General features: G+C 48.0%; 2 protein-coding genes across 5 annotated transcripts in view; one reads left to right on the top strand and one right to left on the bottom strand.

Moving 5' to 3' along the window:
* The window catches only part of LOC126517529 (probable peptidoglycan muropeptide transporter SLC46), a 28,154-nt gene extending 23,071 nt beyond the window's left edge, over positions 1-5,083 (top strand). Inside the window, exon 10 of the mRNA XM_050167270.3 lies at positions 4,702-5,083. The gene's annotated coding sequence lies outside the window, so the exon portion shown is untranslated. The remainder of the gene's footprint in view (positions 1-4,701) is intronic.
* Positions 133-26,811, bottom strand: LOC126517534 (transcription factor Atoh7-like). 4 transcript variants are annotated; one of them, XM_050167277.3, is made up of 3 exons: positions 26,624-26,811; positions 22,375-22,585; positions 133-1,179 (listed from the first exon to the last, which is right to left on the bottom strand). In XM_050167277.3, the coding sequence occupies exons 2-3, from the start codon at positions 22,572-22,574 to the stop codon at positions 825-827; spliced, it is 555 nt and encodes a 184-aa protein (XP_050023234.1). In that variant the 5' UTR covers positions 22,575-22,585; positions 26,624-26,811; the 3' UTR covers positions 133-824. The 4 variants fall into 4 exon arrangements, with proteins under 4 accessions (XP_050023234.1, XP_050023232.1, XP_050023233.1 ...); XM_050167275.3 differs by having other exon boundaries at positions 22,363-22,585; positions 26,624-26,805; XM_050167276.3 differs by lacking the exon at positions 133-1,179 and adding an exon at positions 17,913-19,988 and having other exon boundaries at positions 26,624-26,772.
* Between the last annotated feature and the right edge of the window lie 249 nt (positions 26,812-27,060).

Below are 27,060 nucleotides of genomic sequence, written 5' to 3'. Positions count from 1 at the left end.
CACGTCGCTGAGGGTGCGCACACCCTGTAAGGATTGGGGTCGGGCATGAAATAGGTGGTAGCTAGCCCATGCCGTCGTCCGACTGATCCACGCTAAGGTCGTCGTTGAAGGGGGGGACTTGTTCTCAACGAGAACGAGGAATATGGGATTTATTTACGATATCTACATGAAGGGTGGAGAAAGTTACAGTTCATCGGTCTAGCATGACTGAAAGAGAATGCACAATACGCAGCCGTCAACGGCTGCTTAAAACACTCTGCCCTCCCTAGATCCCTAGGTGAGAGAAAACTGCCGTTCTACCTTCGTCCAATGGGAGAGTCATCGTAGTCGACCCACCTTTAAGGGGGAGGGTTCACACACTAACGTCCGCACTTTGGTTTCACTGAACACACCGAGGTGAGAGAGTTCTTGTAGACAGGGGTCTTGACCCGAGCAGTCGCCTCTTGATCCCAAAGCTGACCCAGCAGTCAGTGGCCGCCGCGTATGTCCTTTGACTGTGACGACTTCTGGGGCCCGTGGGAAAGCACCACAAAACATTCTTTTCCAGGAGTTCTCTTCCTCCAAGCAAACCGTGAAGGCGGCAGTGAATCAACTGACAATACTCGGCCCGCCGAAAGTGGCGAGACATGCCGGCGCCGCCGGGCTGTTGACGAGGCCCATTGTTGTCTTTACAAAGCGAGTTGTCGCAGCGGGCTGAGAAGAGTTCAGAGGTCGCTTCTTCGTAGATCGCCAGCCCCCGCAGGCCGATCTTAACAACCCCTAGCAAGTCGCGATGCAACCAAGCGTACACGCATTTCGTTCCCTCTCCCGCGGGAGAGCGCTATTCACGGCTCGGCCATGCTGCTCAGACTGGACGCCGGCGAGCTGGGAGGCGTGGGTCCATTGGCCGTCTCATCCGGCGGCTCCTGCTTCACGTGCACCGAGCACAACAGGAGCAGGTTGGCGTCTCGGCCGTGCGCGCCGTTGCCCACGACGACTCCAACGGCGGTGGCAGGGCAGCGAAGCTGCTGGTCTCGGCGTCGCTGGTAGTCCAGTATCGAGCTGAGCAGCCAGATGTAGCGGATAGCCAGGCGCAGGATCTCGTTCTTGCTGAGCTTCTTGTCCGGCGGGTGGGTGAGCACCAGGCGGCGCAGGTCGGCGAACGCGCCGTTCACGTTCTGCTGTCGCCACCGCTCGCGGCTGCACGGAACGAAGCGAACGAATGCCTCCACGGGGGAGGCGTGGCGCTGCAGGCGGGTTACACCCATGCGCGCAAACGAGAACGCACAACGCAAGTGCGACCCATGCGAAGTTAGTCTAAATGGTATTTCTTTACATTTTGAGTAAAAGTTGACTGATTCTTTATGAAGGGAATAGTGACGTGTGCCGATTTTGTTTGCTATCAGGTCTCTGTAATAATAGTAATAATAACATTATACCGCATCGATCACAATAACATTTCATTGTGAAATGTAGCGAAAATAAAGGGAAAGCGGGAGATGGAAATTCAGGACTATGAGCAAAACGAGAACAAGGTGAAAGCGGGAGCCAACGTTTCGACAAGTGGACTTGTCTTTTTCAAGGCGAGATATGCTTTCCTCGGCACAATATATATGTCCAGGAAACCATATGTGGCTTTGAAGAAGACACTGGTCGAAATGTTGGCCCCCGCTCGCACCTCGTTCTCGTTTTGCTCGTCATCGTGAAACGTGTACGTTATAGCAGAGCAGCTTGTGCTGAAAGCCGACTGACAAGTCTGACAAAACCGTAGATAGCCAGCGTACGTTTGACAACATTGCAGTCGCCAGAAACAGACACATTACACAGATGAAAAAAAAAAACAATATGCCATATATACGTTAAAAGCTTCACATTATGCATGATATGTATACAAGGACAAAGACTGATACAATATGCTTGATGAATACTTACCAGGAAAAGAAATTATACACAACCTCTTTGCAGTCATACCACTTACGTGGACTGAATATCTTCCGACAACCGTAATAAATCGTTATAATGAGCCTTTCTTCGCTGAAGGTGCCGCACAGTTTACTTATCACAGAAAATGATACGCTCGCGGTAAATATGCGATTAATGTTTAATGTATGTGTTTTTGAATGGCAAACACACAGTAATGGCCGGAAAACGATTTCGCTTCTTTCTCAGCAGTACTATTTTTCTTACTGAGCTGTTTTTACTCATGAAATAAATCACCCAGTCTCTTGTTACTGGTCAGTACGACATAAATCGCGCGAAATGTCATCACCGCGCTGTTGGAAAAGTGTTTGCTTCCCACCTGCGTTCGTATATACCCATCGTTGCCCATCCGCGAGATGGCCTCACTACACAACGCTGAAACTGTCGCAAAAGCCTAGTCTGCACCAGCGCGAAGTGTTAACAGGAGACATGATATAGGAGAAACACGAAACTACGCTTGCTGATGCTATTGCTTTCAGAATACGTATCCAAATTCCGTTTCATTTCTGTCTCCATTTAGGTTCCTTTCTCTTTTTTATTTCTCGCAAAAGAGGGTGCGTGCATGTGCTGCTAATATATAAGTACGTTATCCTCTAAAATGTATGCACACACTTAAAACGACCGAAGAAAGGCAATTTCCTGCTACATCGACAGAAATTTTGACAAGGAATGGATGGGATGCGCATGATACTTGGCGAGGGTGCTGCTTTAGGAAGGACGTCCTGGATAGTCACTCCCCATGCAGGTCACTTTTTCGAAGTCCTCAATAAGGCTGCCTTACGTGTTTGCACTGCGAGCTTCTTCGTTCCGGCGCCTGCGCCATCTTAGGTGCGCAAACGCGACGTGTTCCTCGTTGCTGAAGCCACTGAGGCGCGCACACTTCGTGATTGTATACGATTCGCGAGCGGGCTGATTTCGTGCAAGGCGGAAGGACGGAGCACATGCGCAGTTAAGTTCGAGGAGTCCCACTTTCATTTTGAGCTATGTGACGTCATATTAATACTCCGCGTACCCTCGACCCGTACAAAAACAAGGCGCGCTTTTTCGTAAGTTGCGAAGGCGAACGAAACACACGAACATCGAAGTGAGGAAACATATCATAATTATCAAAGTGTCAATGAGGCATCTGTAGGCACAGCCAAGGGACTGCGATATTTTCGACAACATACTAATTGCGTACTAATTTTTTCCGACTGATAAATAAACCCGGCGAAATATGGCGAATACCACGTGACTGCGCTTCACCCGCATCATAAAGCAGAGCCCTCGAACAGGCTCTGAGTTAGCCAGAACGAAATGACGGAGACAAAGAAAAAAATCACCGCCCAACTAGCACTCCGTACAGATCGTTAACCGACGAAGCTAAAACGTGCGGCCCCGGTGTTTATCGCTGGGTTAATCCCGACGGTTCGATAAACGGCGGCTTGGTAGGATGCCGGATCCTCGGTACGCCGTTGGTGTTTGCGCACGGCTGCACGAGCCTCTTCTTGTGCCGGGGCTGCAACATCGGCACGGCGTAGACGAGCTCGTTCCCGGTTCTGCTCGCGGCGTTGCTAATCGAAAGCTGTCTGCTCCTCAGGAGTACCTATGACGCGTGGCCCACCCATTTCGGAGCCGGCGAGAAACTGCTGCCCGCGCGCTCGGCTACAACGGAGAGCAACGACGTCACTACTGGCGCAGCTACTCTCAACACCACCTAGATAGTAAAAGGCCTTTTCACTCCAATCCATTGCATCATGCTACCTGGCCCGAGTGCCATAGAATCTTATGGGGATACTCCCGAGTAGGCAACAGTGATTATGACGTCACTGCTTTCGTCACGCCAGCTTTGTCAATGGAAATTTCAGGCCATGACGTCATGGATCGGTGGGAACAGGCCTTGTGCTATCTAGGTGGTGTTGGTTAATCGCGCGCCTCTCTCTTTCCTTTATTCGCGTATGCGCATGGGGTCGCGCCGGAGGAATTTTCGGCGTACAGGCGACTGAGAGACGGACAGACGAATCGGCTAACCATATACAGCTTCGTTGTAATAATGTAGAATAACTTATACCATGTGCTTATAATTGCTGAACTGAAGCCAGCCAGTGCTTAAGTTATGTCCTTTTCGTATATAAAACACAAGACTAACACCACGGCCGATGGAAATACTCGTACCGAAAATCTGTCACAAATGTGAAAGTCACTGGTGTTCCACGCTCATTTCATTCGCCGTTCGCAATAAAATTTTTTGTGCGAAAGCTTTCTGACTCAAATCCAGAGCACTTCTGCTCAAGATTGAGGTGTGATACACCGTAACCGGCGCTATGTTATATGGACTTCGGCATTTCTGCTAACTGGACAGCACAATTCCACAATCAGTGGAAGTAAGCAATGATAACTTACATTATTAGAGAATTAAAACTGAGGGTTTAAATGAGAGATAAGTCCGTAACAGTAATGAGATTATGCCCACTGTCGTTTAAATGCAATGAAGTTCATTGGAGTAGGTTTAGTGGTCGTGTCGCTTCGCCTCCACCAAAGACTGCAGACTATCTACATAATTTTTTTTTTTTTTGCAAAATCATATTCATGCTTTGGAAACCGGCCGCGTCGCAACTGCAGATAGCGCTCTCGTGTAACCGCGGCTATATGAGGTGATGTTACACCCTTTGCAACTTCACGCATAACGTCTTAATCGCGTAACAAAATAGAAAACTAAAGATACAACTGTGCGGACTAACTTACACTGTTCTCGTCACACAGGGTTTGTCCTCATGGCCGCGGGACACCGGAACTACCCGGGATCACCCGACTCTGAATTCCGACCCGGCGTAGTCGCAGCGGCGGCGCTGCGCAACACATCCCAATCGATGTCGAGCGACGGATCCGGCGAGGTCTCCCCACGACGCCGATTGGCTCCTGAGCGACCAATGGCAGTGCTCGTTAATTAGCCAACGTATAGGACACGGCTTTGTGGAGAGGGGGAAGCGACCAATGCGAATCGACCTCGGCGCTCGTCCGTTGACTGATCGATAGAAACGTTAGCGGCGGAAACCACACGTCGCGCTGTTATGTGGAGCGTGAGCCAACTGCCGGTTAAAGGGACGGCGGGCGGGCGAGTAAAATGATTGAAGTGTCACGTTTACGGGGGCCCGTTCATTTTTTGTCTTGCTAATTTTGGTCTATTGTGTATGTGTGTGGTGGTGACGCATCTGCATTCTTTACGACTTTTCTGTGCTGTCGTGTACACATGAATGACAGCGCTGCATTTTACTATACTCGTGTCGGTCGTCGCGAAGCGTTGATGTGCAACTCGTTTTTCAAACGATTTTAAGACGATGATGGTAGAGTTGCTTGATGTACTTAATGCGAAAAATGAAGCTAAGGGAAACCGAAAAGTGCTTTCGTGTATGTCAGACAGGGGTGTGTTGACCTCCGCGGCGTTCATTGTTACTCAAAATACCTCTGCAGATTTCGCGCGAATATTTCTATAATGGCTTTCTGAAAGGTGCCGAGTACGTTATGATGTGACAAAATATTTTCATCTTGGAGTATGCCTGTGCTTTGACTAGCGTTAACGGAAGAGAAGCTTGTTGGAAATTAAGCTATATATGCCTGCGCAACAAGCGATGGAATGAAAAATGCTATGCGCATAACATTAAGAGCTAGGAAGACAGTGGTGTGGATAAGGTAACAAACGGGGTTATCGCGGAAATTCTAAGCAACGGAGTTTGGCAGGCCACGTATAATGCCTCGGGCGGATCACCGATGGTTGCCGAATGATTGCCAAAGGAAGAGAAACGAAGTGGAGGACGGAAGATTGCTATAGGCGGTGCGAGGAAACATTAGGCATGTTAAAGTTTCAGTTGGCACAAGACACGAGTACAACTGATCGATGGGAGAAGCCTTCGTCCTGCAGTGGACATAAAACAGGCTCATGATAATGATGAATGAGGGAAACAAGTAACAAAACGCAACTTCTGTTCTTCAATATGATTAGGCCTTGAAGCGTTTTCTTTGGAACTATAGCAATGATTGTAACTTCGTTGTCTAAATTGCTGATAACGTCAGTCGGACCTGTACGCTTTCGTAAGGAGAAGTTAGAAACTATAAATAAACACTTTAATGGTAAGTAAAAATAAGCTGGAAGTGGACCCCTAAATTCCCGCGAGCGTTTCCAAATGCAATATTTAGCTAATGTTACGTGTCACCGAGGTCACCCAAGCCTGTGGAGGCTTTCATAAAATGCTAAGAGTTTACGAATTCAGTATGAGCCGCAATAATTTTCTGTTCATGGCTCTCATTAGCATGTACACAAGCTTTCGCTCTACTAGCAATGGATTTTTTGTTGAAATTCGATGCTTCGCGGCGCCACTTCCGAGAAACACTTTGAAATGGTGGCGAAATGTACTGGCAAAAACAAGATTCTGTAGAAAAGATGTAACTGTGTCAGTTGTTACGACCTATATCAGCACTTGTTTTTTCACTGTGTGATGAACAGGGATTAAGCAGTAGTGGGGCGTTATCATCGATATAAGGCGCGAGGGCAGAGAACGAGCTGTCGGCGCCGAGACCCTGGTATAGCAAATGGGTAGCAAATGTATAGCAAATGCGACAGGTAGGCCAAAGCCTACTAGTCGCATGGAGCTTAGGTATTGCTTTCGAATAGTGTTTATCGCTTCCTAAACGCAAAAAACAAACAAATCAGTGAGGGTACAGGCTACTCAAACGCGAAATCATATTTGGCTGCTCACGTTTCAATTTCCCACAATAGCACACTACCCGGCCGGGTCGCACATCTTGCTGCGAAAGGCCACTCCGCGCCGTGTTAAGGAACGGCGAAGAATCTCCTTCAGAAACACCAGCATGGTTGGCTACTGAAGACGAAATTCCCAGTACACCGAAGCATCACTTACGAGTTGTGAATGCGAAAGCATTAATCTCCAATTGAACGCCCATGAGCGGTCCTTCGAGTCATGTTTTGCTGCGTTCTTAGGCTGCCTTACTTCGTCTGCCGTGTACTGGTGTGGACGGCCACGTTTCGCTACCACCGAGTTTGCGGCCGCCGAACATGTGGATGCTTCAGACTGCATAGCGGTACGTGCTGTCCGAGCCGCAGCTGCCTGCGGTGCCAACGCCGCACGCCACCGAGGTCCTGCGCGACTAGAGACCGAATCAGCAGCAGCGGCCACCAGGGCCGGCAGGCGCGCGCAATAGCTAAGCCCAATGGGGGTGAGAGGGAAATATACAGCGCGACGGCGACGTGGCGTCGCGGCGATGCCCTCTACCCTCGCCTGGCGCGCTGTGGCGGCAGCAGGTGTTCCGTTTCGCCCCAAAAGTTAAGATGTTAATCACCGAGAGAGGAAGGCACATGCGCGATAGGGGCTGCTCTAAGTAGGTCTTTCTTTCGGAATTGTATTTTGTAAATTAACGGAACAAGCACAACCAGCTTCTTACTTTGGTTGCACTTGTGCCCTCTAAGGACTAATACCTGCTCGCTTTGCGGTAGCGCAGGCGTAGTGAAATTCGTCTTAAAATTGGTCTATTGGAGGCTGCCTTTTTGACTCGTTTGTTTGCCCACGCGCTGCGTGACAGTTAATAAACTCCTATGTTTTGCACCGAACAGTAGGACCAATTGTAAAGGTACGGAAAGAGCTTAGGGTAGCGTCGCGTACAATATGTTTGAACACGGTGTACCTTACTGCGTTTGCCAACAACGGTTTAGCAAGAGGTATTCTCGTTCGATTGCTTTGCGGGGGAACGCTTTGACATTTGCGTGACGTAGCGTCTTGCACGGTACCTCACTAAAACGGGCGTGCTGTTTATGCGCTCGAAAGAGCGGGAGACGTGACAAACCTCCCACATGAAGCGTCTCATTCCTTTTCTCACGTCGACTTTTGCTGTCCTAGCCAATCAGCAAGCGCTGTGTGTGACGTTCCCGAAAGCAGTCGCCAGGAAGTACAGCACCCAGGCACGCCTGCGGCCAAAGAGCCCGTATCCCCTTCGGGCAAATCCACTTAGTGCTCATAACTCCTTCGCGGCGAAGAGTGCAGATGATGCAGTAACGTAGTGTTTGTGATCTGCAAGAGCAGGTGTGGTTGTTTCGCAATGAAAATGTTAGAGCCACCGAATAATATGAATATCTTGGAAATGAGAAACTTACGTGGATGTGCGTTTCTGGCAGTTTGGCTTCTAACGAGATCACTGCTCGAACACACTCTGTGGGCAAACGTTCCGAGCAGATACGCTGAAAAAACGGCTTCGGCAAAAACACGCCTGTACAACAACAAAGCATCTTTTGCAGGCGGATTGTAAATTGACGTGGGCAAGACGTAGGGTATTTCATTGAACCAGCTTGTACAGAATAACGCAAAGCAAATCGTTTTATCGCTTTCAGCTGGTCCAATGATTAGAAACCCCGGTAGCGCCTGAGGAAACCTGAGAAAACTGTGAAAGCGAAAGAAGTCCGAGTGGTATGCATGGTACAGAACTGCAAAAGGTGGCTCCGTCTGGAGCGCATATGCTTAACAGAAAAGCACCCTTTGCAGATAGGATGCAGACGCGCGCGCGGAGTGATGGCTGTGTTGATACCGTCCGGTTTTGTGTTGATAAGTCTATTTTTTTAAAAACAAATCTTTATTTGTTCATTACATTTTGTGTATGCCCAAACAAACATTCAGCAGCATGTTGCAAAAAATTATTTTCCTACGGTCATTAGTTTGGGAGTTACAGTGAGTTTTCCAACCCATACCCTCGTATTGCGAAATCGAAAATCAGTACTATATTTTTTATGTAAAATTATCTAAAATATCTTTTTTTGTTATATATTGTTGCCTAGCAGTACACGAACAAAAGAAGAGACTAGTGCATCTCATGAGGTCTCCAGCTATGAAGCTGATGCATGTTAGGCATCTGTGTAGTATCTGACATCCTTCACATGGTTTGAAGATTTGTATACGTTATTCTCAAAACAAGATTTTCTTCACCTCATGTTACGCAAACTTTGATAACTTTTAATAATTAAAATTTTTATATTAAATCTTGCACACTCATTCCTCGCATAAAGATGTGTGCGAGGACCTAGAACAAAAGAAACTGATGCAATATTTTTGCAGCTACGGCTTATTTTGCCAATAAATTTAGCCCACATTAGCAATTTCTTTTTCATTTTGCTTAGTTTTTCCAACATTACTTTCTTAATATTTATCACATTGAAATTATCCGCTACCGGCTATATCCGCCACCGGCTGACAAGCAAGGTGCGGATGACGATGGTGCCGCCGAGGTACCGGGTTCGGCTGCCGAACCGGTAGCGGCTGACGGCGTCAACCCCGAGTCTTTGCGGAAGCTCGGGGGCGCCTTGGCGGTCCCAGCGGTGGTGCAGGCCGCTCAGACACAGGCGGTACGCGTCCTGCCGGCCGCGGCTCACCAGGCGGCTGCCGTCGTCTTTCATCCGGGACAGCAGCAGCAGCGCCCCCTTCCGAAGGCGGTGCCCGCAGCTCGGTCGTGTTGGGTCTGTCTGCCTCCGCACCCTCTCCGGAACAAGTGAGGGATACGGACGCGACTAGGTGTTCCCCGTAGAGATTTTCCCATGTAATGTCGAGCGTATTGAATACAGTATCTTTATTATTCAGACATAACTTTAGAAAATCTTGCTTATAACCGGCAGCGTAATTGTACCCTTCAACTGTAATACTCGAAGCGGTGGACATTACTCACACGAGAAATCGAAATGCACAATTGTCGAATAAAAAATCACAAATTAACTTTTAAATTTATCACTTTACGGCACATATTACAATTTGGGAATTGTATACGGTGAGTTTTCGAGGCATATCCATTTGGAGTGAACACTAAATATGACGCCTCAGCCTGGAGCCAGCATTTCGACACGGGCACTTGTATTAGTCTTGACTTCTTCACTGTTCAGATACCTATAGGTTATGTATGGACTTGACTAAGCGATATACAGTCTCGAAAGAAACTCACGGGCAAACACAGAAACGTTATGCTCTGGATTAATTTCCACAACTGCAAAGCACGGCATACAAACGTTTGTTTGTTTGTTTGTTTGCCTTTAGCCTAGGTCTTAATTCTGCCATTGTATCCCGCAATAGATCTCGTGCTTAGCGGCAGGGCACAATGTGGCAGGTAGCGCAAAAGTACGAACAGCTGCTGCTGCTGTGTTTGATACTCAACGTCTTTCATGAAACAATAAGATGAGATGAAACGAACAAATTGGGAGGCATAAAGCTAAGAGGAACAATGACAGCGGTGTGGATTTTGAGCAAGCGAGGGTCGGCCGGTATTCTATTGTTGACATCAAGAGGACGAAGTGGGAGTTGAGCGGACCACGCAATGCGTAGGGCCGAGTGGGTGCCGACGGAAGGGAAGCGCAGTCGAGAAAGGCAAAGAACTCGGTGACGTGACGGAATTGGGAAATTTGCAAGCGTAAAAGATGGCGTCAGCTGGCGCAAGACAGTAGTAATTGGGAGATCGCAGGGAAGAGGCCTTTGTCCTGTACAGGACGTAAAATAGGCTGCTGCTGATGATGATGACTCGGTGTCTGCTCGGAATGTTCACTCCTTCGCTTGCGTCGCTCAGTGTGTGGCACAGACCCGCAGTTGGCTTCCGGGGTTCTCCCTCTTTCCCCAATGGCGCTTCAAGCAGCGGCAGCGCGCGCCGGTCGATACCCGCCGGCGCGTCTGGTAGCGGCAGATAAGAGGTGCTCCGGGGAGAAGCATGCCTCTGCGCACCCCGACGAATACCCGTGCTTGTTCAGTGCGGAATTGCGAAAGGCTGGGCGAACGGCCTTAACCGGCTTGAATTCCGTCTTTCTTTCTTTTTCCCTGTTCGTTCGTTTGTTTGTTAGTTTTGGGGATGAACTGGGGCACGTAATAAAGCGGCTGTTGAAATCCGTAAGCCATTGTCTCTCCATTCCATATAAGACGTTGACCGTGTGCTGTGATTAGTGAGCTAGCTATGCAATCACCATGTCTATAAACACGGAGATGCATCCTGTACTTGCAACATACATACTGTATATACTTGCATTCCAAGTACGGACGGTCATTACCCAATCCATAATCGTGCGTCGACAATGCCGGCCACGGGTTGGACCGTATGTTGTCTCAAAACGAAGGAGGAACAGGTCAGAATAAGCGAGAGCGCATCCAATATAGCCGTTTAGCATTTGCTTGCATTCATTCGAACAACATTCCCTGAAAAAAAAAAAAACACTGAATTCTGTGGAATAGTCTGAAGTATAAGGACAGACGTCTGAAGTAATCACGCATAAGCGGTACGTCCTACCCCGAAAAATTTCGCTGCGATGAAGCCCCGAAGAAGTGGGTTGTCTTAGATGTCACGGATGCATGCAGTGTGATGTTACCACGGGTAAATATACAATGCACATTTTCGTTATGGAGCGAATGCGATGGCTCCGACGAAGTATTATTTTTTTCCTGGATTCCGTGTCAAGAACACTTTTGTGGACATTGGCACAAGCCTCATACATTTCAGGTTATGCTATAGTAGTGTGGATATCTTGAATTAGGGCTCTCACGGGCACAGCCCCATTACAGGACGAACTGTTAAGAGTACGCATCAGTGTGCAGGTGTATACTTACCTGGGAGCAGATTGGGCTCAACATTCAAGCTGCTGAACCGCGCGAGCTGTCGATTGACCGTCGTATACGCGACGTCACTGCAGTGTGATATCCTCTGAGTCTCAGAACTGTAAATCTGCGAATTTGGTCCGGTCTTTAAGGATTGGAAGCATTTGGCTGCAGGAGTCACAATAAAAAATTCCTTACGGGAACACCGTAAGTTCTTTAATCATAGCGGCGGGTTGTAGCGCAGCCAAGGCTGTGTATCATCCCGTACTGTATTTTACAGTAATACTTTGTGCTACAGTTGCTCCCGTTTGCCGGGCAGAATCATCATTATTATCGTTATTATCATCATCATCCCAACGAATACACCTGAGTAAGGGCCCCACGCATGTTAGACGAAAAAAATAAGAAAGAAAGACAGAAAGAAAAAGTCGCCGCAGCCTTTCTCCTCGGATTCCGAGCGTGTGGGTTCTTCGGTCATTGTCGTGCTCACGAGTGTCCACTGTGCCGTGGATGGCACGGGGCACAACAGTGTCTGCGAGTGTGCTGCCGAACCGAGGCTGGAAAGCAGCGACAGCAGTGGTACACTAGTGAGGACTATATAAACGGGCATTCGACGTGTAATGAGCATGCGTGAGCCAATAAATACATTATTAAAGCAATATCCTTTGCCCTTTTGGTGCCCAAGGATCACGAGGATTACGCACTGCCGGAAACATTGGACAACGGAGGCCCACCCCGTGTAAGAGTGCACCACACACACACACACACACACACACACACACACACACACACACACACACACACACACACACACACACACACACACACACACACACACACACACACACACACACACACACACACACACACACACACACACACACACACACACACACACACACACACACACACACACACACACACACACACACACACACACACACACACACACACACACACACACACACACACACACACACACACACACACACACACACACACACACACACACACACACACACACACACACACACACACACACACACACACACACACACACACACACACACACACACACACACACACACACACACACACACACACACACACACACACACACACACACACACACACACACACACACACACACACACACACACACACACACACACACACACACACACACACACACACACACACACACACACACACACACACACACACACACACACACACACACACACACACACACACACACACACACACACACACACACACACACACACACACACACACACACACACACACACACACACACACACACACACACACACACACACACACACACACACACACACACACACACACACACACACACACACACACACACACACACACACACACACACACACACACACACACACACACACACACACACACACACACACACACACACACACACACACACACACACACACACACACACACACACACACACACACACACACACACACACACACACACACACACACACACACACACACACACACACACACACACACACACACACACACACACACACACACACACACACACACACACACACACACACACACACACACACACACACACACACACACACACACACACACACACACACACACACACACACACACACACACACACACACACACACACACACACACACACACACACACACACACACACACACACACACACACACACACACACACACACACACACACACACACACACACACACACACACACACACACACACACACACACACACACACACACACACACACACACACACACACACACACACACACACACACACACACACACACACACACACACACACACACACACACACACACACACACACACACACACACACACACACACACACACACACACACACACACACACACACACACACACACACACACACACACACACACACACACACACACACACACACACACACACACACACACACACACACACACACACACACACACACACACACACACACACACACACACACACACACACACACACACACAGGCAATTGGAGATCGCTGGGACGTCCTGCAGCGGACGTCAAAACGGCTGTAGTAGTGATGGTTATCTGTTAAAATGACGGTATCTTAACAATATTCAGCAAGGCTAAGTTCTACAGCGGAGTCGCGTGATACCGCATCTCCCTGTTCCCTACACCTGCGTGGATAGTCGTATTTCAAGTTCAGCTTGTTTGCGAAGACAGAGAACGGACAAAGCGTTGGAGCCCCAGAGCCAACCCGTGGCAGCGCACGCCTCCGCGCAGTAAATTACTATGGGCTATGTAGCCGCATCAGATTCACCGCTTTCCCATCGTCCCTGCGATCACGCGCCATAAAATAACCTCGATGCGAATCGCGGTACCGCGCTTGCGTGCGACTCGTTTCTTTGCTCATATCATCAGCGCAGGTGCAAGCGCTCGGGGCGTCACCTAGCGGCGGACGTTGTGACCAGTCCGGCCGTGTGCGCGCGCATATCACGGCGCCAGCTAGGCAGAGGGAAAGGGAGGGAACGCACCGATACAGCTATGACGACCAGGGAGAGCGCAGTAAGAAACAAATTCTGTAGGCGACGGTTGCTCGGCTGGTGGTAGCGTCGTTGTCGGGTGCGAAGAAGCCGAACTAATCCGCCGGCGCCACGCACACTGAACTGCGGCGCCGCTTATTGCAGAGTCGTCTCCTGCCGTGGGAAAACGCCCGCCGCCCCCTCTTGCGGGCCGCGCGCGCGCCCGCACGAGCGGAAATGGGAACTCGAGCGCACAGACTGACTGCCGCCTATTCCTTTCGGCACGCTCTGTACGGGTGCAACCGCTGCGCGTTCACGCGTTGAGGGAAAGCCGGTCGCTCCTTTCCAATTTCGCGGCCATTAGCCACCGGCCTGACCTTCCCTCTGTCAACACGATAATTCAAAGCCAATCGACAGTGCCACGTCGCAGCCCCCGATGCTGCAGCGCGCCGCGCGTGTTGAGAAGATGGGCGACGGCGATAGTGTTGCAGTTCGCGCGTCGAGAAAAAAAGACCTGCCGTCCCACCCTATCCCGCGCAGAGGAGGAGCGGGCACGGATTGTTTTTCAAAAGGATCGCCGAGGATTAAAAACGGGAGAGGCAGCAGCGTGTCTCTTTTTACAGCTCCTCTCTGCACGTATTCGATAGAGCGCGTGATTATGTTTCTTACTTTCTTCATTTTTTTTAATCGTCGCTCCGTTGCTCGCGCGTGCCACTGAATTGTGAGCTTCGGTTAACGCAGTGGCCTGCCTTTGCTTCAGCATAGATCTCAGTCCGCGACGATGCGTTTGCAAAGCACGGTGACGAGGCTTGAGAACCAGCTAGGGTTGTTTGAATGCAAAGGCCAACTTCCTTGTTGGATTATCGGCGCCTCCGCACACAAAGAAAAGACTGCCAACTCCCATAAGCGCGGAGCTTACATTTATTATCAGACGTATGCGCACTACACCCATCGAGCTTGTAGGGTCGTTCAGTGAAAGCTGTTGAAACCGGTTCTTCCGAAGCTTCAGCCTTGGCGTGACGCTTTGATGAGCAGGGCTCGCTATGTGATGTCTCAACACTATCCTTGGAATGTACAATTTTCATGTTTCGATACTACTCTGTCCTTGTTATCCGTGGCGACAAAGAGCCAGCTACTAAAGAATTAAAGCGACTAGAAATCTAGTAGGTCACTGTGTCATTTTTTCTCTATATGCTTGAATACAACGTAGTACATGTTCTGCATTATTCAGCTGGCACAACATATTGTGTCATTGTCACAATAGCGCTGTAGCTTCTCTTCCTGTAGTCTGTATGTTCCAATTAAACTGACGCTTTGAATTGGGGTGGGGATAGATAGTACAAATATATTCGTGTTTGTACGGCTTCACGGCAATGCGTCAAGCATTGCTGCAAAGCCATACCAAGCATGAACGGGAATCGCCATTGAGAGGGGTATAATGACTGATCATACAAAACAACATCCTTTCTGGAGCATTTCTCTCCGCCTTATTCGTGCGAGTTCCTTTGTGCAATAATTTGGGAAAGGTGTGAGGCTATTGTTCGCGCCAGGCTTGTGCGTGATCCTTTCTGTGTGCCTTTTCAGTGTTTGATCTTAAGAGTTACTTGCATGTTAGGATTATAAACTCGAAAATACGACGCTACGTCCTAGACGCTTGAGAAAATCGTTAGCTGGATGATGTTGACCGCTGCTGGTCAGGAGACATTATTGTTGTCGGAACTGTCACACTCTGGCAGAAATGTCCTTCAGTATCAGTTCCCAGGCACCTCCAGCACACTGGCACCGAGATTTCGACATGCTGTGCGCCTGCGTGCAAGTCCTAATTAACCAAACACATCCACGCAACATGCAGTCTACATCACGGATTTCCTTTGTCGCGTTCACACGGTTATTCCCCAAACAAGCGGTTACTGGACGGCCGCGGAGTTTTGAGGCTGCAGTGCAACTTTAGCGGATAATTCTAAAGATTCACCAAGATACAGCGTGAAGACCACGTAAATTACGGCGATGGTCTTTCCTTTTGCTTTCTCGCCGCTCTTGATGCTCGCGTTTCACTACGGTGCATCGTAAGCAACGCTCGTCTCCTGCATTTCGACCAGCTTCGACACAGCCCAAGCGGGGTCCAAACTTGAAGCCACTCCGCCGCCTTCGGACAGAGCTGTCCACATCTAGTGACCGTGCGAGGAAACAATTATCTCCTCCGACCGCGATCTCCTTCTTCGTGAAACACGAGAGGGCATTTCGCACGGAACCGCACTGAGCTGTTCGCGCCGCGCGGTCAACTGTGATGCGTGCGCTGTATCGTGGACAGCTTCGGGCACGGCTTTGTCTCTGCCCTACGCCGCCCCCGTTCTCTGCTGGCTTCCTTATCTGCGTCCGGTTTGACGGCTCGTGGTTCCGTTTCGACAGCCCGCAGCGTCGGTGCCCCGTTTCACTTCCGCCAGCTTTCGTTGCCCCTCCCCCCCCCTTTCCCCCAACCTCCCTCAACCACACTTTCACAGCTTGAAACACCAACGCCGCGTAGCTATGGCGAAGAGAAAAGTTTCACTATGTGTCGTTTTACACCGTTAGCTTGGCTGACTTCTTAAAACGCGCTGTACAGTTTACGTTCAACGCTAGTGTCTTCAGACGTACTCTATAGAAAGAAAAAGAAAAAAAAAATAGTAAAAATAGAGGGATAGCAATGACTAGTATGTGTTTTTTGTGCAAACGCTTTTTAGTTGGAAATTGCGACTGTACTTTGTTCGTGCGTGTATTTTTTCTATAGAGATCCCCGTATACACGAAGTCTTGCGTTCCAAGGCGGCTATCATGGGATGGAGTACAGGACGCCGTTATGAGTGAACCGCTTGCTTGTGCATATACGAATGGTCGCCTTGAGAATAATTATTTCGTTTGATTATACTCCATCGCTTTGGTTCCAAACTCATTTCGATCAAGCACAGGAGGAATAGCGGTAACCCTCTGGCTGCAAGTTAAATTACGAACAGGCACATTCCTTAATTGAAATCGGCGTGCATTCAAGCTCACCCACACGTTTTCTAAATCGAAAGCTGTCAGTCTGAGTTTTTTTTTTCAGCGAACATCTCCCACCCTCTCCTCCTCCCGTCCCCTGCACCACACAAACAAAGCTTTGTTACATTAAAAAAACTTAATAAATAAAACGAGCGTGTTTGTACGTCATGTTTATTCGCTCGCAATTCCATCTTAATTAAGCGACGGTGATCCTTATTTGCACAGGTTGGCTGTTTTAGACGATTTCACGCACACGTGCTCGCGCCTCTATACGCGAATGCTGGGCATTGCCGAGAGGGCATTGCCGAGACTTCCCGAATCCTTCGCACAATTCGTCACCGAAAGCGGTGCTGACTACAAAACAGATTACGCACGCGAATTGCCTGTTTAATAACGCGATGGTGAAGAACGTAAGGAGAGGAATATCGGCTACATTGCAATCTCCACGTGGTAGATGGGTAAAGTGAGCACAACAGCACTGGTTTCATGCAACACTCAGGTTCCTGCGCCTATACACTACGGTCCACTCGTAAAGGAAACACCTAACTAGTAATAGAGACGTTACCACTACTGAAATGGCCGGCGAAGCAGACATATACGCATATAAAGATGAGCTGCATTCCTCGATCTCAACTCGCCGGTAATCTATGACAGATAACTGGCGATGTTGTTATCGGGAGTGAGCCACACTGTCGACTTGAACGCTAAACCAGGTTAATGGGGTTATAACTATAAAGATGACGATGCACGAGGTCTCCAAGTTTGTTTTTATTTCATAAAAACGAACAAGATCTGCTCCTATAAGGAGCCGCTCTGGCAGCACCTGAGGACACATGCGAATCGCATATGTGTGCCCGTAATCGCATGTGTGTGCGCTTCAGGTTAGGGCCTAAGAACAAATTGACGCGCTTTTATAAAGACTCCGTACACTCGTTCTTACTGTTATCCACGCCCCATCTCTTCTCTTCGGTTCTGAGCTGTATATATGAGAAGGTGAAAACAAATGGAGTGTTTACTGCGACCTGCGACGTAAATCGTTACACGCGATAGCCTTACCTGCCTTTACCTGCACTGTCCTGCCGCGTCGTGTACTGCACTGCATTTGTGACACGATTACTCCGCTACTGTGCGCTGAAGTCGCCTGGGCATGTGGTGGGCTGGCGCACGTTGCACGATGCGCCGCCATTTATTCGATTCTGTTAGCTAATGTAGGCTACGAGCTATGCCGATGCGCAATTTGTTTGAGAGGCATTCTCGAAAGCGAGATATTCCAGGTTTGACCTCCGACTGATGCACTTACGTTCTTTTATCATTTTTATGTTTTCCCATAGCACCTTATTAGCACTATAGCAACCTTATTGAAAGTTATTAAAGTGGGCTTCTCCCCACGTGGCGTCGTACGGCGGAAAAGCCAGCTTTGACAAGGGCGTTTAGCGACAGGTGCACGTACGCACGGACTTTTCCTTTCTTTTTTTTTTTTTTTTAGGATGCGTCGCAAGTAATGTTCGTAAAAACGCCCTATACGAAGAAATTCGCTGCACTGTTGACATCTAGTTTGAGTAGAGGAAACTGAGTATGGTTAAAGTGCGTCGCAGTGATGATGGTACCTATAGTACCCGCTGTAGGTGACCAAACCAAAATATTCCTTGACGTATACTACTACGTGTTTATCTGCATCATCCGTGCATTTCATGGGAATGTGAAGAAATAATGAAGAATGGTGGTTCCACGGAGAACTTACACGTGCGGCATGGCCTCTAAGCTGTCCATAACTAAAAACAATACATGAAACGCTCTATTGCACTGACGTCATCGCATCAAAGCGTTGATGCCGACCGGGAACCCGGCCCCCTTCCGCGATAGCAATACGGGCACCTTACGGGCCTGTCGTTTCAGCACACGCAGTGAGCCCAATAATGGCACCACAAGCAGTACTGCGTCATTCTTTCGAATCTGCTATGCTCTAGGTCATATTCTTCCGGCGCGTACATACGTTTCAGAACGAGCTTGTGATTGGCGGCGCTTGTTACAAGCCGGCCACTTTGCTAAAGAGACATATTACGGTAGGTAACTTTTCACGAGCTCATTTTGCCGCACATTTGCTCGTATGCATACCACAAGGATATTGTCTGTAAGTTAGGACGGTATTTACAATGTCACTATCGCACTATCGAGGTTTGTACAGTAAATCCTCGTTATAACGATTTCGCTTTATTCGAAATATTGCTTTACTCGAAAGTTTTTCATTTTCTCGCGTTACTTTGACTCTGCCCTGGCCCATTCGCTTTTAACGTGATACTGCTAATAACGAAGTCAATTTTTCCGTCCATATTACTCCGTTATAACGAGAGTTTACTGTATGCAAAAGTATTTCATACGCGCATGACACGTCGCTAAACGTGTGCACACCCCTAGCAAGTCGCGATGCAACGAACTGTACACGCATATCGTTGCCTCTCCCGCGGGAGAGCGCTATTCACGGCTCGGCCATGCTGCTCAGACTGGACGCCGGCGAGCTGGGAGGCGTCGGTCCGTTGGTCATCTCGTCCGGCGGCTCCTGCTTCACGCGCACCGAGCACAACAGGAGCAGGTTGGCGTCTCGGCCGTGCACGCCGTTGCCCACGACGCCTCCGACGGCGGTGGCAGGGCAGCGCAGCTGCTGGTCTCGGCGTCGCTGGTAGTCCAGTATCGAGCTCAGCAGCCGGATGTAGCGGATGGCCAGGCGCAGGATCTCGTTCTTGCTGAGTTTCTTGTCCGGCGGGTGGGTCGGCACCAGACGGCGCAGGTCGGCGAATGCGCCGTTCACGTTCTGCTGTCGCCATCGCTCGCGGCTGCACGGAACGAAGCGAACGAATGCCGCCACGGGGGAGGCGTGGCGCTGCAGGCGGGTTACACGCATACGCACGCACGCGAACGCACAACGCAAGTGCGACCCATGCAAAGTTAGTCTGAATAGTATTAAGGCGAAGCTTTCCATTTCTCACTGGTTCGTCCACGAGTGCGGAAAACGCATTGCAGGAAAGCCAACTTACACATCTGCGTAGAAAAGTACAGTTCTACGCAGATGCAGTACGCGAATAGCAGTACCGCGCCAGCGTCGACTGGCTGGCCGGTCAGTGCCTGATAACGGCGCGAAGCGACGAGCTGAGCAAGAGTAACGCATGCGCACAAAGTTCACTGGAAGCGGAAGTTGCGTCTGCTAGGCATGACACCACCACTGTCGCGATTAACTGGCCCTCCCTGCTTATCGGAGATAGCAAGTGCGCGTGAACACGGGCTGGTCTTAGGATCTCGAAAAAAAAAAATTTAAGCCCCTTTCTTAAAGAAAGATGGTTCAACGCCGCGCTATACCCAGACGAACTGTACATATATGCATTGCATTATACGCGCGTCACGCAGTGCTTTCCCAGCCGTCACCATGTGTAGGCCGCGGGTGCAGCACGATCGTGCCCGTAAGGCCGATCCCGTGAATCGGCAGCGGCATGCAGGGTTCGTTGCGTGGTGGTTGGCTTTGTACTTTGACTTTGATTCAGTTAGCATTGGGGCAAATCTTCGCTTTCAACCATCTTTCTTTAAGAAAGGGGCTTTGATTATTTTTTCATTATATTTCGACTAAAAGGCGACCAATTCTTTATGAAGGGTATAGTGACGTATGCTTATTTCGTTTGTTATCGGATCTCTGTAATAATAGTAATAATAGTAACAGTATACCGCATCGATGACGATAAAATGCCACCGCGAAACGTGTACATTATAACTGAACACTTCGTGGTGAAAGCTGACTGACAAGCCTGACAAAACCGTAGACAGCCCGCGTACGTTTGACAGCACTGAAGTCGCCCTAAACAGACACACTACACAGATTTAAAAGAAACAATATGCCATAAATGCGTTAAACGCATAAAATTCTGCGTTACGTGTATACAAGGAGAAAGATTGACGCAACGTGCTTGATGAATACTTACCAGGCAAAAAATAAAAGTATACACAACTTCTTTGCAATCGTGCCGCTCACATGCACTGAATAGATTCCAACAACACTAATGAATCGTTATGAGCCTTTCTTCGCTGAAGGTGGCGCACCGGTTTACTTATCACGGAGATTGGCACACTCGCGGTGAATGTTTAATGTATGCGTTTTTTAATCGCAAAACCGCAGTAATGGCCGGAAAACGATTTCGCTTCTTTCTCAACGATGCTGTCTTTCCTATTGCGCCGTTTGTCCTTGTGAAAGCGCGCTCGGCTCGTGAAAGAAATGATTCTGTCTCTTGCTACCGGTCAGCACCACATGAATCGCGCGAAATGTCGTCACGGCGCTGTTGCAAAAGTGTTTGTGTACAACCTTCGTTTCTATATACTCGTACGTCGCCCATCCGCGAGTGACCCCTCCACCCTCCACTCAAAGCCGACACTGTCGCATTGACTGTAGTCTGTATTTCCTGTATTCCTACACAAGCGTGAAGTGGTAAAAGGAGACACAATAGTAGAAACAAGAAGCTACGCTTGCTAATGTTATATCTTTCAGTATACGTATCCAAATTCCGTTTCATTTCTCTGCCCATTTAGATTCCTTTCTCTTCTTTATTTATCGCACAAGAGTGTGCGTGCGTGTGCTGCCAACATAAAGTACGTTATCTCCTAAATTTCACGCACACGCTTAAAACGACCGAAGGAAGGCAATCTTCTGCTACTTTGAAAGAAAATTTGAGAAGGACTAGACAGGACACGCAAGATGCTTGACGAGGAGGCTGCTTTGGAAAGGAGAGTGGATAGTTTCTCGCCAAGTCACTTTTTCGAAGTCCTCAATAAGGCTGCCTTGCGTGTTTGCGCTGCGAGCTTTCTTCTTCGTTCCGGCACCTGCGCCATCTTAGGTGCGAAAACGCAACGTGTTCCTCGTTGCCCCCTCCTCCCTTCCCCCTTCAAGCCACTGTGGCGCGCACTCTTCGTGGTTGTATACGATTCGCGAGCGGGCCAATTTCGTGTAAGGTGGAGGGACGGAGCGCACGCCATGCGCCGTTCAGTTTGAGAAGTCCCAGTTCCATTCTGAGCTATGTGACGTCATGTTAACACTCCGTTTTCCCTCGACCCGTACAAAAGCAAGGCACACTTTTTCGTAAGTCGCGAAGGCAACACTCCTTCTAACTAACATCAAAGTCAGGAATCGTACACGTATATATTGTATAGTATGAAAAAAGGGGTACATACTCGTGTGCATACCTGTTGGTGAACATGCGCCGGGTGGCCTTGCGGGGTCTTCGGTGAGACGACGAGGACCCCGACGTCGAGGAGGAGACGCGACCGTAACCCGAACATGCGGGCGGCGAGCAGGGCTCGTCGCAGCTGCTGTCGTCGCTTAGTCCATTGCGGTCGTCCGAGTCGGTAGTGTCCGTCGAGTCGCGCAGAGACGAGGCGTCCATGCTTTCTCGCACTGTCCATCAATAAAATGTGAACTGAACGATCAATCAATACAGTAAAACCTCGTTGAAATGGGAGACAAATTTTATTATATCCAATGCCTCGTTATATCCATTATTGCATGTACTTCAATATGAATTTGTGGGCGTTTCAAGAGGAAATTCATTGAATTCGTTATATCCACTGTTTCGTTATGTCCCGTTTCGTTATAACGAGATTTGTATGTTATGGTAATTTCTGTGTATTCGCATGTCATGTATCATCCACTCAGCGAATTCGCCTAGTTAATAAGTCGATTAAGTTTGCCTTATATACCGGTCTATACACGTGTATCTATCAGTCAATCGTTATCAGCTATCAGCTTAAATCAGTCTACACATGTGTATCATGTTCATTCAGTGAGCCCGTCTGATATCAGTCACATGCATTTGCCAACGTTATCGGCCTGAATTCGGCTGATGTGCTTCTGTCATGCACAAGTCAATCGACGTGCACAAGCCTAAACCAGACTACACATTTGCATAATCCGGGCTTCCTCCCCATCCCCATTTAACCATTACCTTTCCCCCCACCTGTGCCAACTCGATACATTCCTTTCCAGTCGCAGTAAATGACTTCACGACCGCAGGAATCAATAGCGTCTGCTCATTTCTCTCTATGCTATCACAGCCGATCAACTAATGAGACCGGCGATTAGCTGTAATAAGCTTTTTAATCGAACTCTTTTATTCCTCCATTCTTTGTACACACTGGTTTCGCTCAAGTGCACCAACCGACCGCGCCTGCATATTGCCACGGTCGTCTGCAGAGGTTCCAGCTGCGCCTACGGCACACTTATCGCTCCAGGATGCGGGTATACGTCCATCGCGCATACATGCGGAAGGTCGTCGCCTTATGAAGCGATAGCGCGACATCCGCGCTTCGTCAAAACGTCCTTGCGGAATACTCCTCCCCCCTTTTCTCTCTCTCTTCCTGGCAGACATTGTTTGTGGAACGCGACGTCATATGTTCACGTGGAGACGAGAAACGGCAAAAGATCTTTACGCCACGCGCGCCCTTCAACTGCGTGCGCGGCGACCGAGCTATCACGGAGGGTCGCCTTCCCTGCACGAACGATAGCAATGCTGTTAAGCGTGCTTTCGGGGGCTTACGCATTAAATCACCTGTCTTGGATAAACTTGACGTTACCGACGGCAAACATCGGTAAATGCGTGACAACCACTGTTATGATTAGTATCTGAGGCTCAAAAGCGAACCTTTGGTCAATTGTTTTAGAGCACATTCCGGCGAGCTGACCCAATGGATTGGCGCTGCGCTGCTTGAACACGAGGTTGCGGGTTCGGTCTCCGGCAACAGGGACAGTATTTAAGTGTCCGGCAGTACAAAAACACCTGTTTACTTGATCGCTTTACTTAGTTCGTCACAGTACAACGTGACAGAAGGCGAAGGGAAAAGTAGTTCTATGACGGCTTAAAGATTTTTTTTTTTCATTTATGAACAATTATAACAGCAGCTGAAAGACAACACAACGTCTCACAGTGTTGGATTGTCGTAAGCTTCACATTATCTTGAACAACGACGGAGTCATAGAAACAAAGCAGAAAAACCTAGTTTATAAAAAAAAAGCAGCTAAATCTTTACATTTAATTAAGACACTGCTAGTTTATTGAACAAAAAGAGCCACTAAATCTCTTGCACCTGAGTGAGACGCATCTATTCCTTTGCTACTGTGATCATTGAGCACTCGTGGAAGTATGCTTTGAAGCATTTAAAGCTATAATAATTACGAAAATAAGGAGCATTCCACATTTTTGATCCTCTTGCAAAATATGTATTTTTATTTGTTATCTTGATGAAGAGAGAATTTGATTGTTTGCGCGATGCAGCTAGGACAGTACACTCATAAAATTCTGTACTGATAGAGATCGCTCAAATCGATCACCTTATAATTTTCAAATAGTGATTTGGTAGGTGCCAAAACTCGTTCGTTATTTGTCTACCAGTCTCAACATCTGTGCTTTCGATGAGTTTGTCAAATTTGTTTCTGTAGTCATTTCTCAAATCAAATAGCAGCAGCTATAAGAACTAGAAAACGTTTCTACGTTAATAGCTTCACCGACTTTGGTATGAGGTGGCAATTATCACTGTTCAAAACTCTAATTACACTCAAACGTCGTTAAAACTAAACGGGATATGACGAACTGATGTATATAATGAGGTAAGTGAAATTCCCCTCGAAATCCCCGTACAGATTCACAGTGCAATACATGCAGCAGTGGGTAGAACGAAGTAATTGAAATAACGAACTAATTCTGACTGCCCCTTCAACTTCATTATAATGAGGTCTTACTTATACAGCTTAACAGTGGTAGGACAGAGAGTGTCCCTGGAGGCACCGTATCCACATCGGGACATTTTAATTCGCTAATTCACTAGCGCGTTGATATGTCCCCTTGTCGAAACGTTTTTGTCATTCTTTGTTGGCCACTGTTAATCACTTCAAGACTTATTTCACCGTTGTGAACTTCTGTCTTGCCTTAATTGTATGGCTTAATTAGTTTCATTAGAATAATGTTCACGTGGCCATTCCATTGCAGAGAATCGGATGAACACCGACTACACTGACTTTATTACCTCTATATTTGAGCCTTTAATTACGACGTCGCTTTGAAAAGAAACTTGTAGGCCCTTGGAGCGCAAAACTACGGCTTTCGTTTTAGCAGAGTTTTTTCTTTAACTTTTTCTTTAGTCGTCAGATTGTCTCTGTCAGATACCATTAACTTTATTAAAACGAATACCTATGTTTAGGCGAAAAATATATGTACCATCATCTGCATACATAATAAACTTAATTTCGCAAGAGATAATATTCGTATTTAAATTAGACGAATAATAAAGGGCCAAGAATACGTCCTTGTGGTACACCGGATTTTTAAAAATTTCTTTTTAGAAACTACATCGTTCATAGAAACAAACTGGCATCTGGGTGACAGCTTCAAGTAACCTAAGTAGGAGTGAGCGAAAACCGAAGCGATTTAGTTTCCGAAATAAAATGATGTGAATATAATCGGAACGTGAGTGAAATCGACAAAAATTGCTTTTTCTTCGGAGTGTTGTAATATATACTCGTTTATCCAGTACGGCGAGCTCTGTAGACCTATTGTTTTGGAAATATGACATATTCGCTACAAGAACAGGATAAACGACTAAAAATCAAATTTAAACCTGAAAATACAGGTACTTTTCGATAATTTAGTCTTAACGAGTGCACGTTAAAGAGGCTCCCACGTGGTCAAAATTACTTCCGAGACGTTGTTTCTTTTGAAGATTGAACCTTATAAATCATGTAAAATATTTTAAACCACGTGTTTTAACTGCTGAATTGAAGTCAGCCAGTACTTATGTCCTTTTCGTATATAAATCACAAGACTAGCACCAGGGCCGATCGACACACTCGTACCCAAAATCTGTCACAAATGGGAAATTCACTGGTGTTCCTCACTATTTCCATCCACGGTGCGCAACAAAATCTTTTGTGCGAAAGCTTTTTGCACGCAAATCCAGAGCATTTTTGCTCAAAATTGAGGTGGGATACACGGAAACCGTGTATGGAATATGGACTCGAGCATTTCTGCTAAGTGGACAGCAAAAAAAAAAAAAAAAAAAAAAAGAACCGCTTCAAATTTACAATCATTGGAAGTAAGCAATTACAGCTTACATTATTATATAAATAAAATTGCGGGTCTAAATCAGGAATAAGCCCCATTTACGAATATGCCCATTTTCGTTTAAATGCAACGAAGTTCATTGAAGTAGGTTTAGCGGTTGTGTCGTTTCGCTTCTACCAAAGACTGCAGATTATCTACATTCATCTTTTTTTACAAAATTATATTCATGCTTTAGAAGCCGGCCGCGCAGCAATTGCGGATGGCGCTCCGGAGTAACGTAGCCTATAGGAGGGAATTTGATACCCTTTGCAACTTCAAGCATAACGCCTTAATGGCGTAACAAAAATAGAAAACTAAAAATACAACTGTGAGGAAGAACTTACATTGTTCTCGTCACACGGCGTTTGTCCTCATGGCCGCGAGACACCGGAACTACCCGGGTTCACCCGACTCTGAATTCCGACCCGGTGTAGTCGCAGCGGCGGCGCTGCGCAACACATCCCAATCGATGTCGAGCGACGGATCCGGTGACACCTCCCCACGGCGCCGATTGGCTGCTGAGCGACCAATGGCAGCGCTCGTTAATTAGCCAACATATGGGAGACGGACTTGCGGAGAGGGCGAAGCGACCAATGAATGCGAACCGACCTCGGCGCTCGTCTGCTGACTGATCGATAGAAACGTTAGCGGCGGAAACTTATGTGGAGTTAGCGGCGCTGTTATGTGGAGCGCGCGCCAATATCCGGTTAAAAAGAACGCCGATGTGTGTGCGTGCGTATGTGTGTGCGCGCGCGCGTGTGTGTGTGTGTGTGTGTGTGTG

The sequence above is a fragment of the Dermacentor andersoni genome, chromosome 11, assembly GCF_023375885.2.
Source record: "Dermacentor andersoni chromosome 11, qqDerAnde1_hic_scaffold, whole genome shotgun sequence".
In the NCBI taxonomy this organism is placed as follows: domain Eukaryota; kingdom Metazoa; phylum Arthropoda; class Arachnida; order Ixodida; family Ixodidae; genus Dermacentor; species Dermacentor andersoni.
This window is presented reverse-complemented; position numbering and strand designations above follow the sequence as displayed.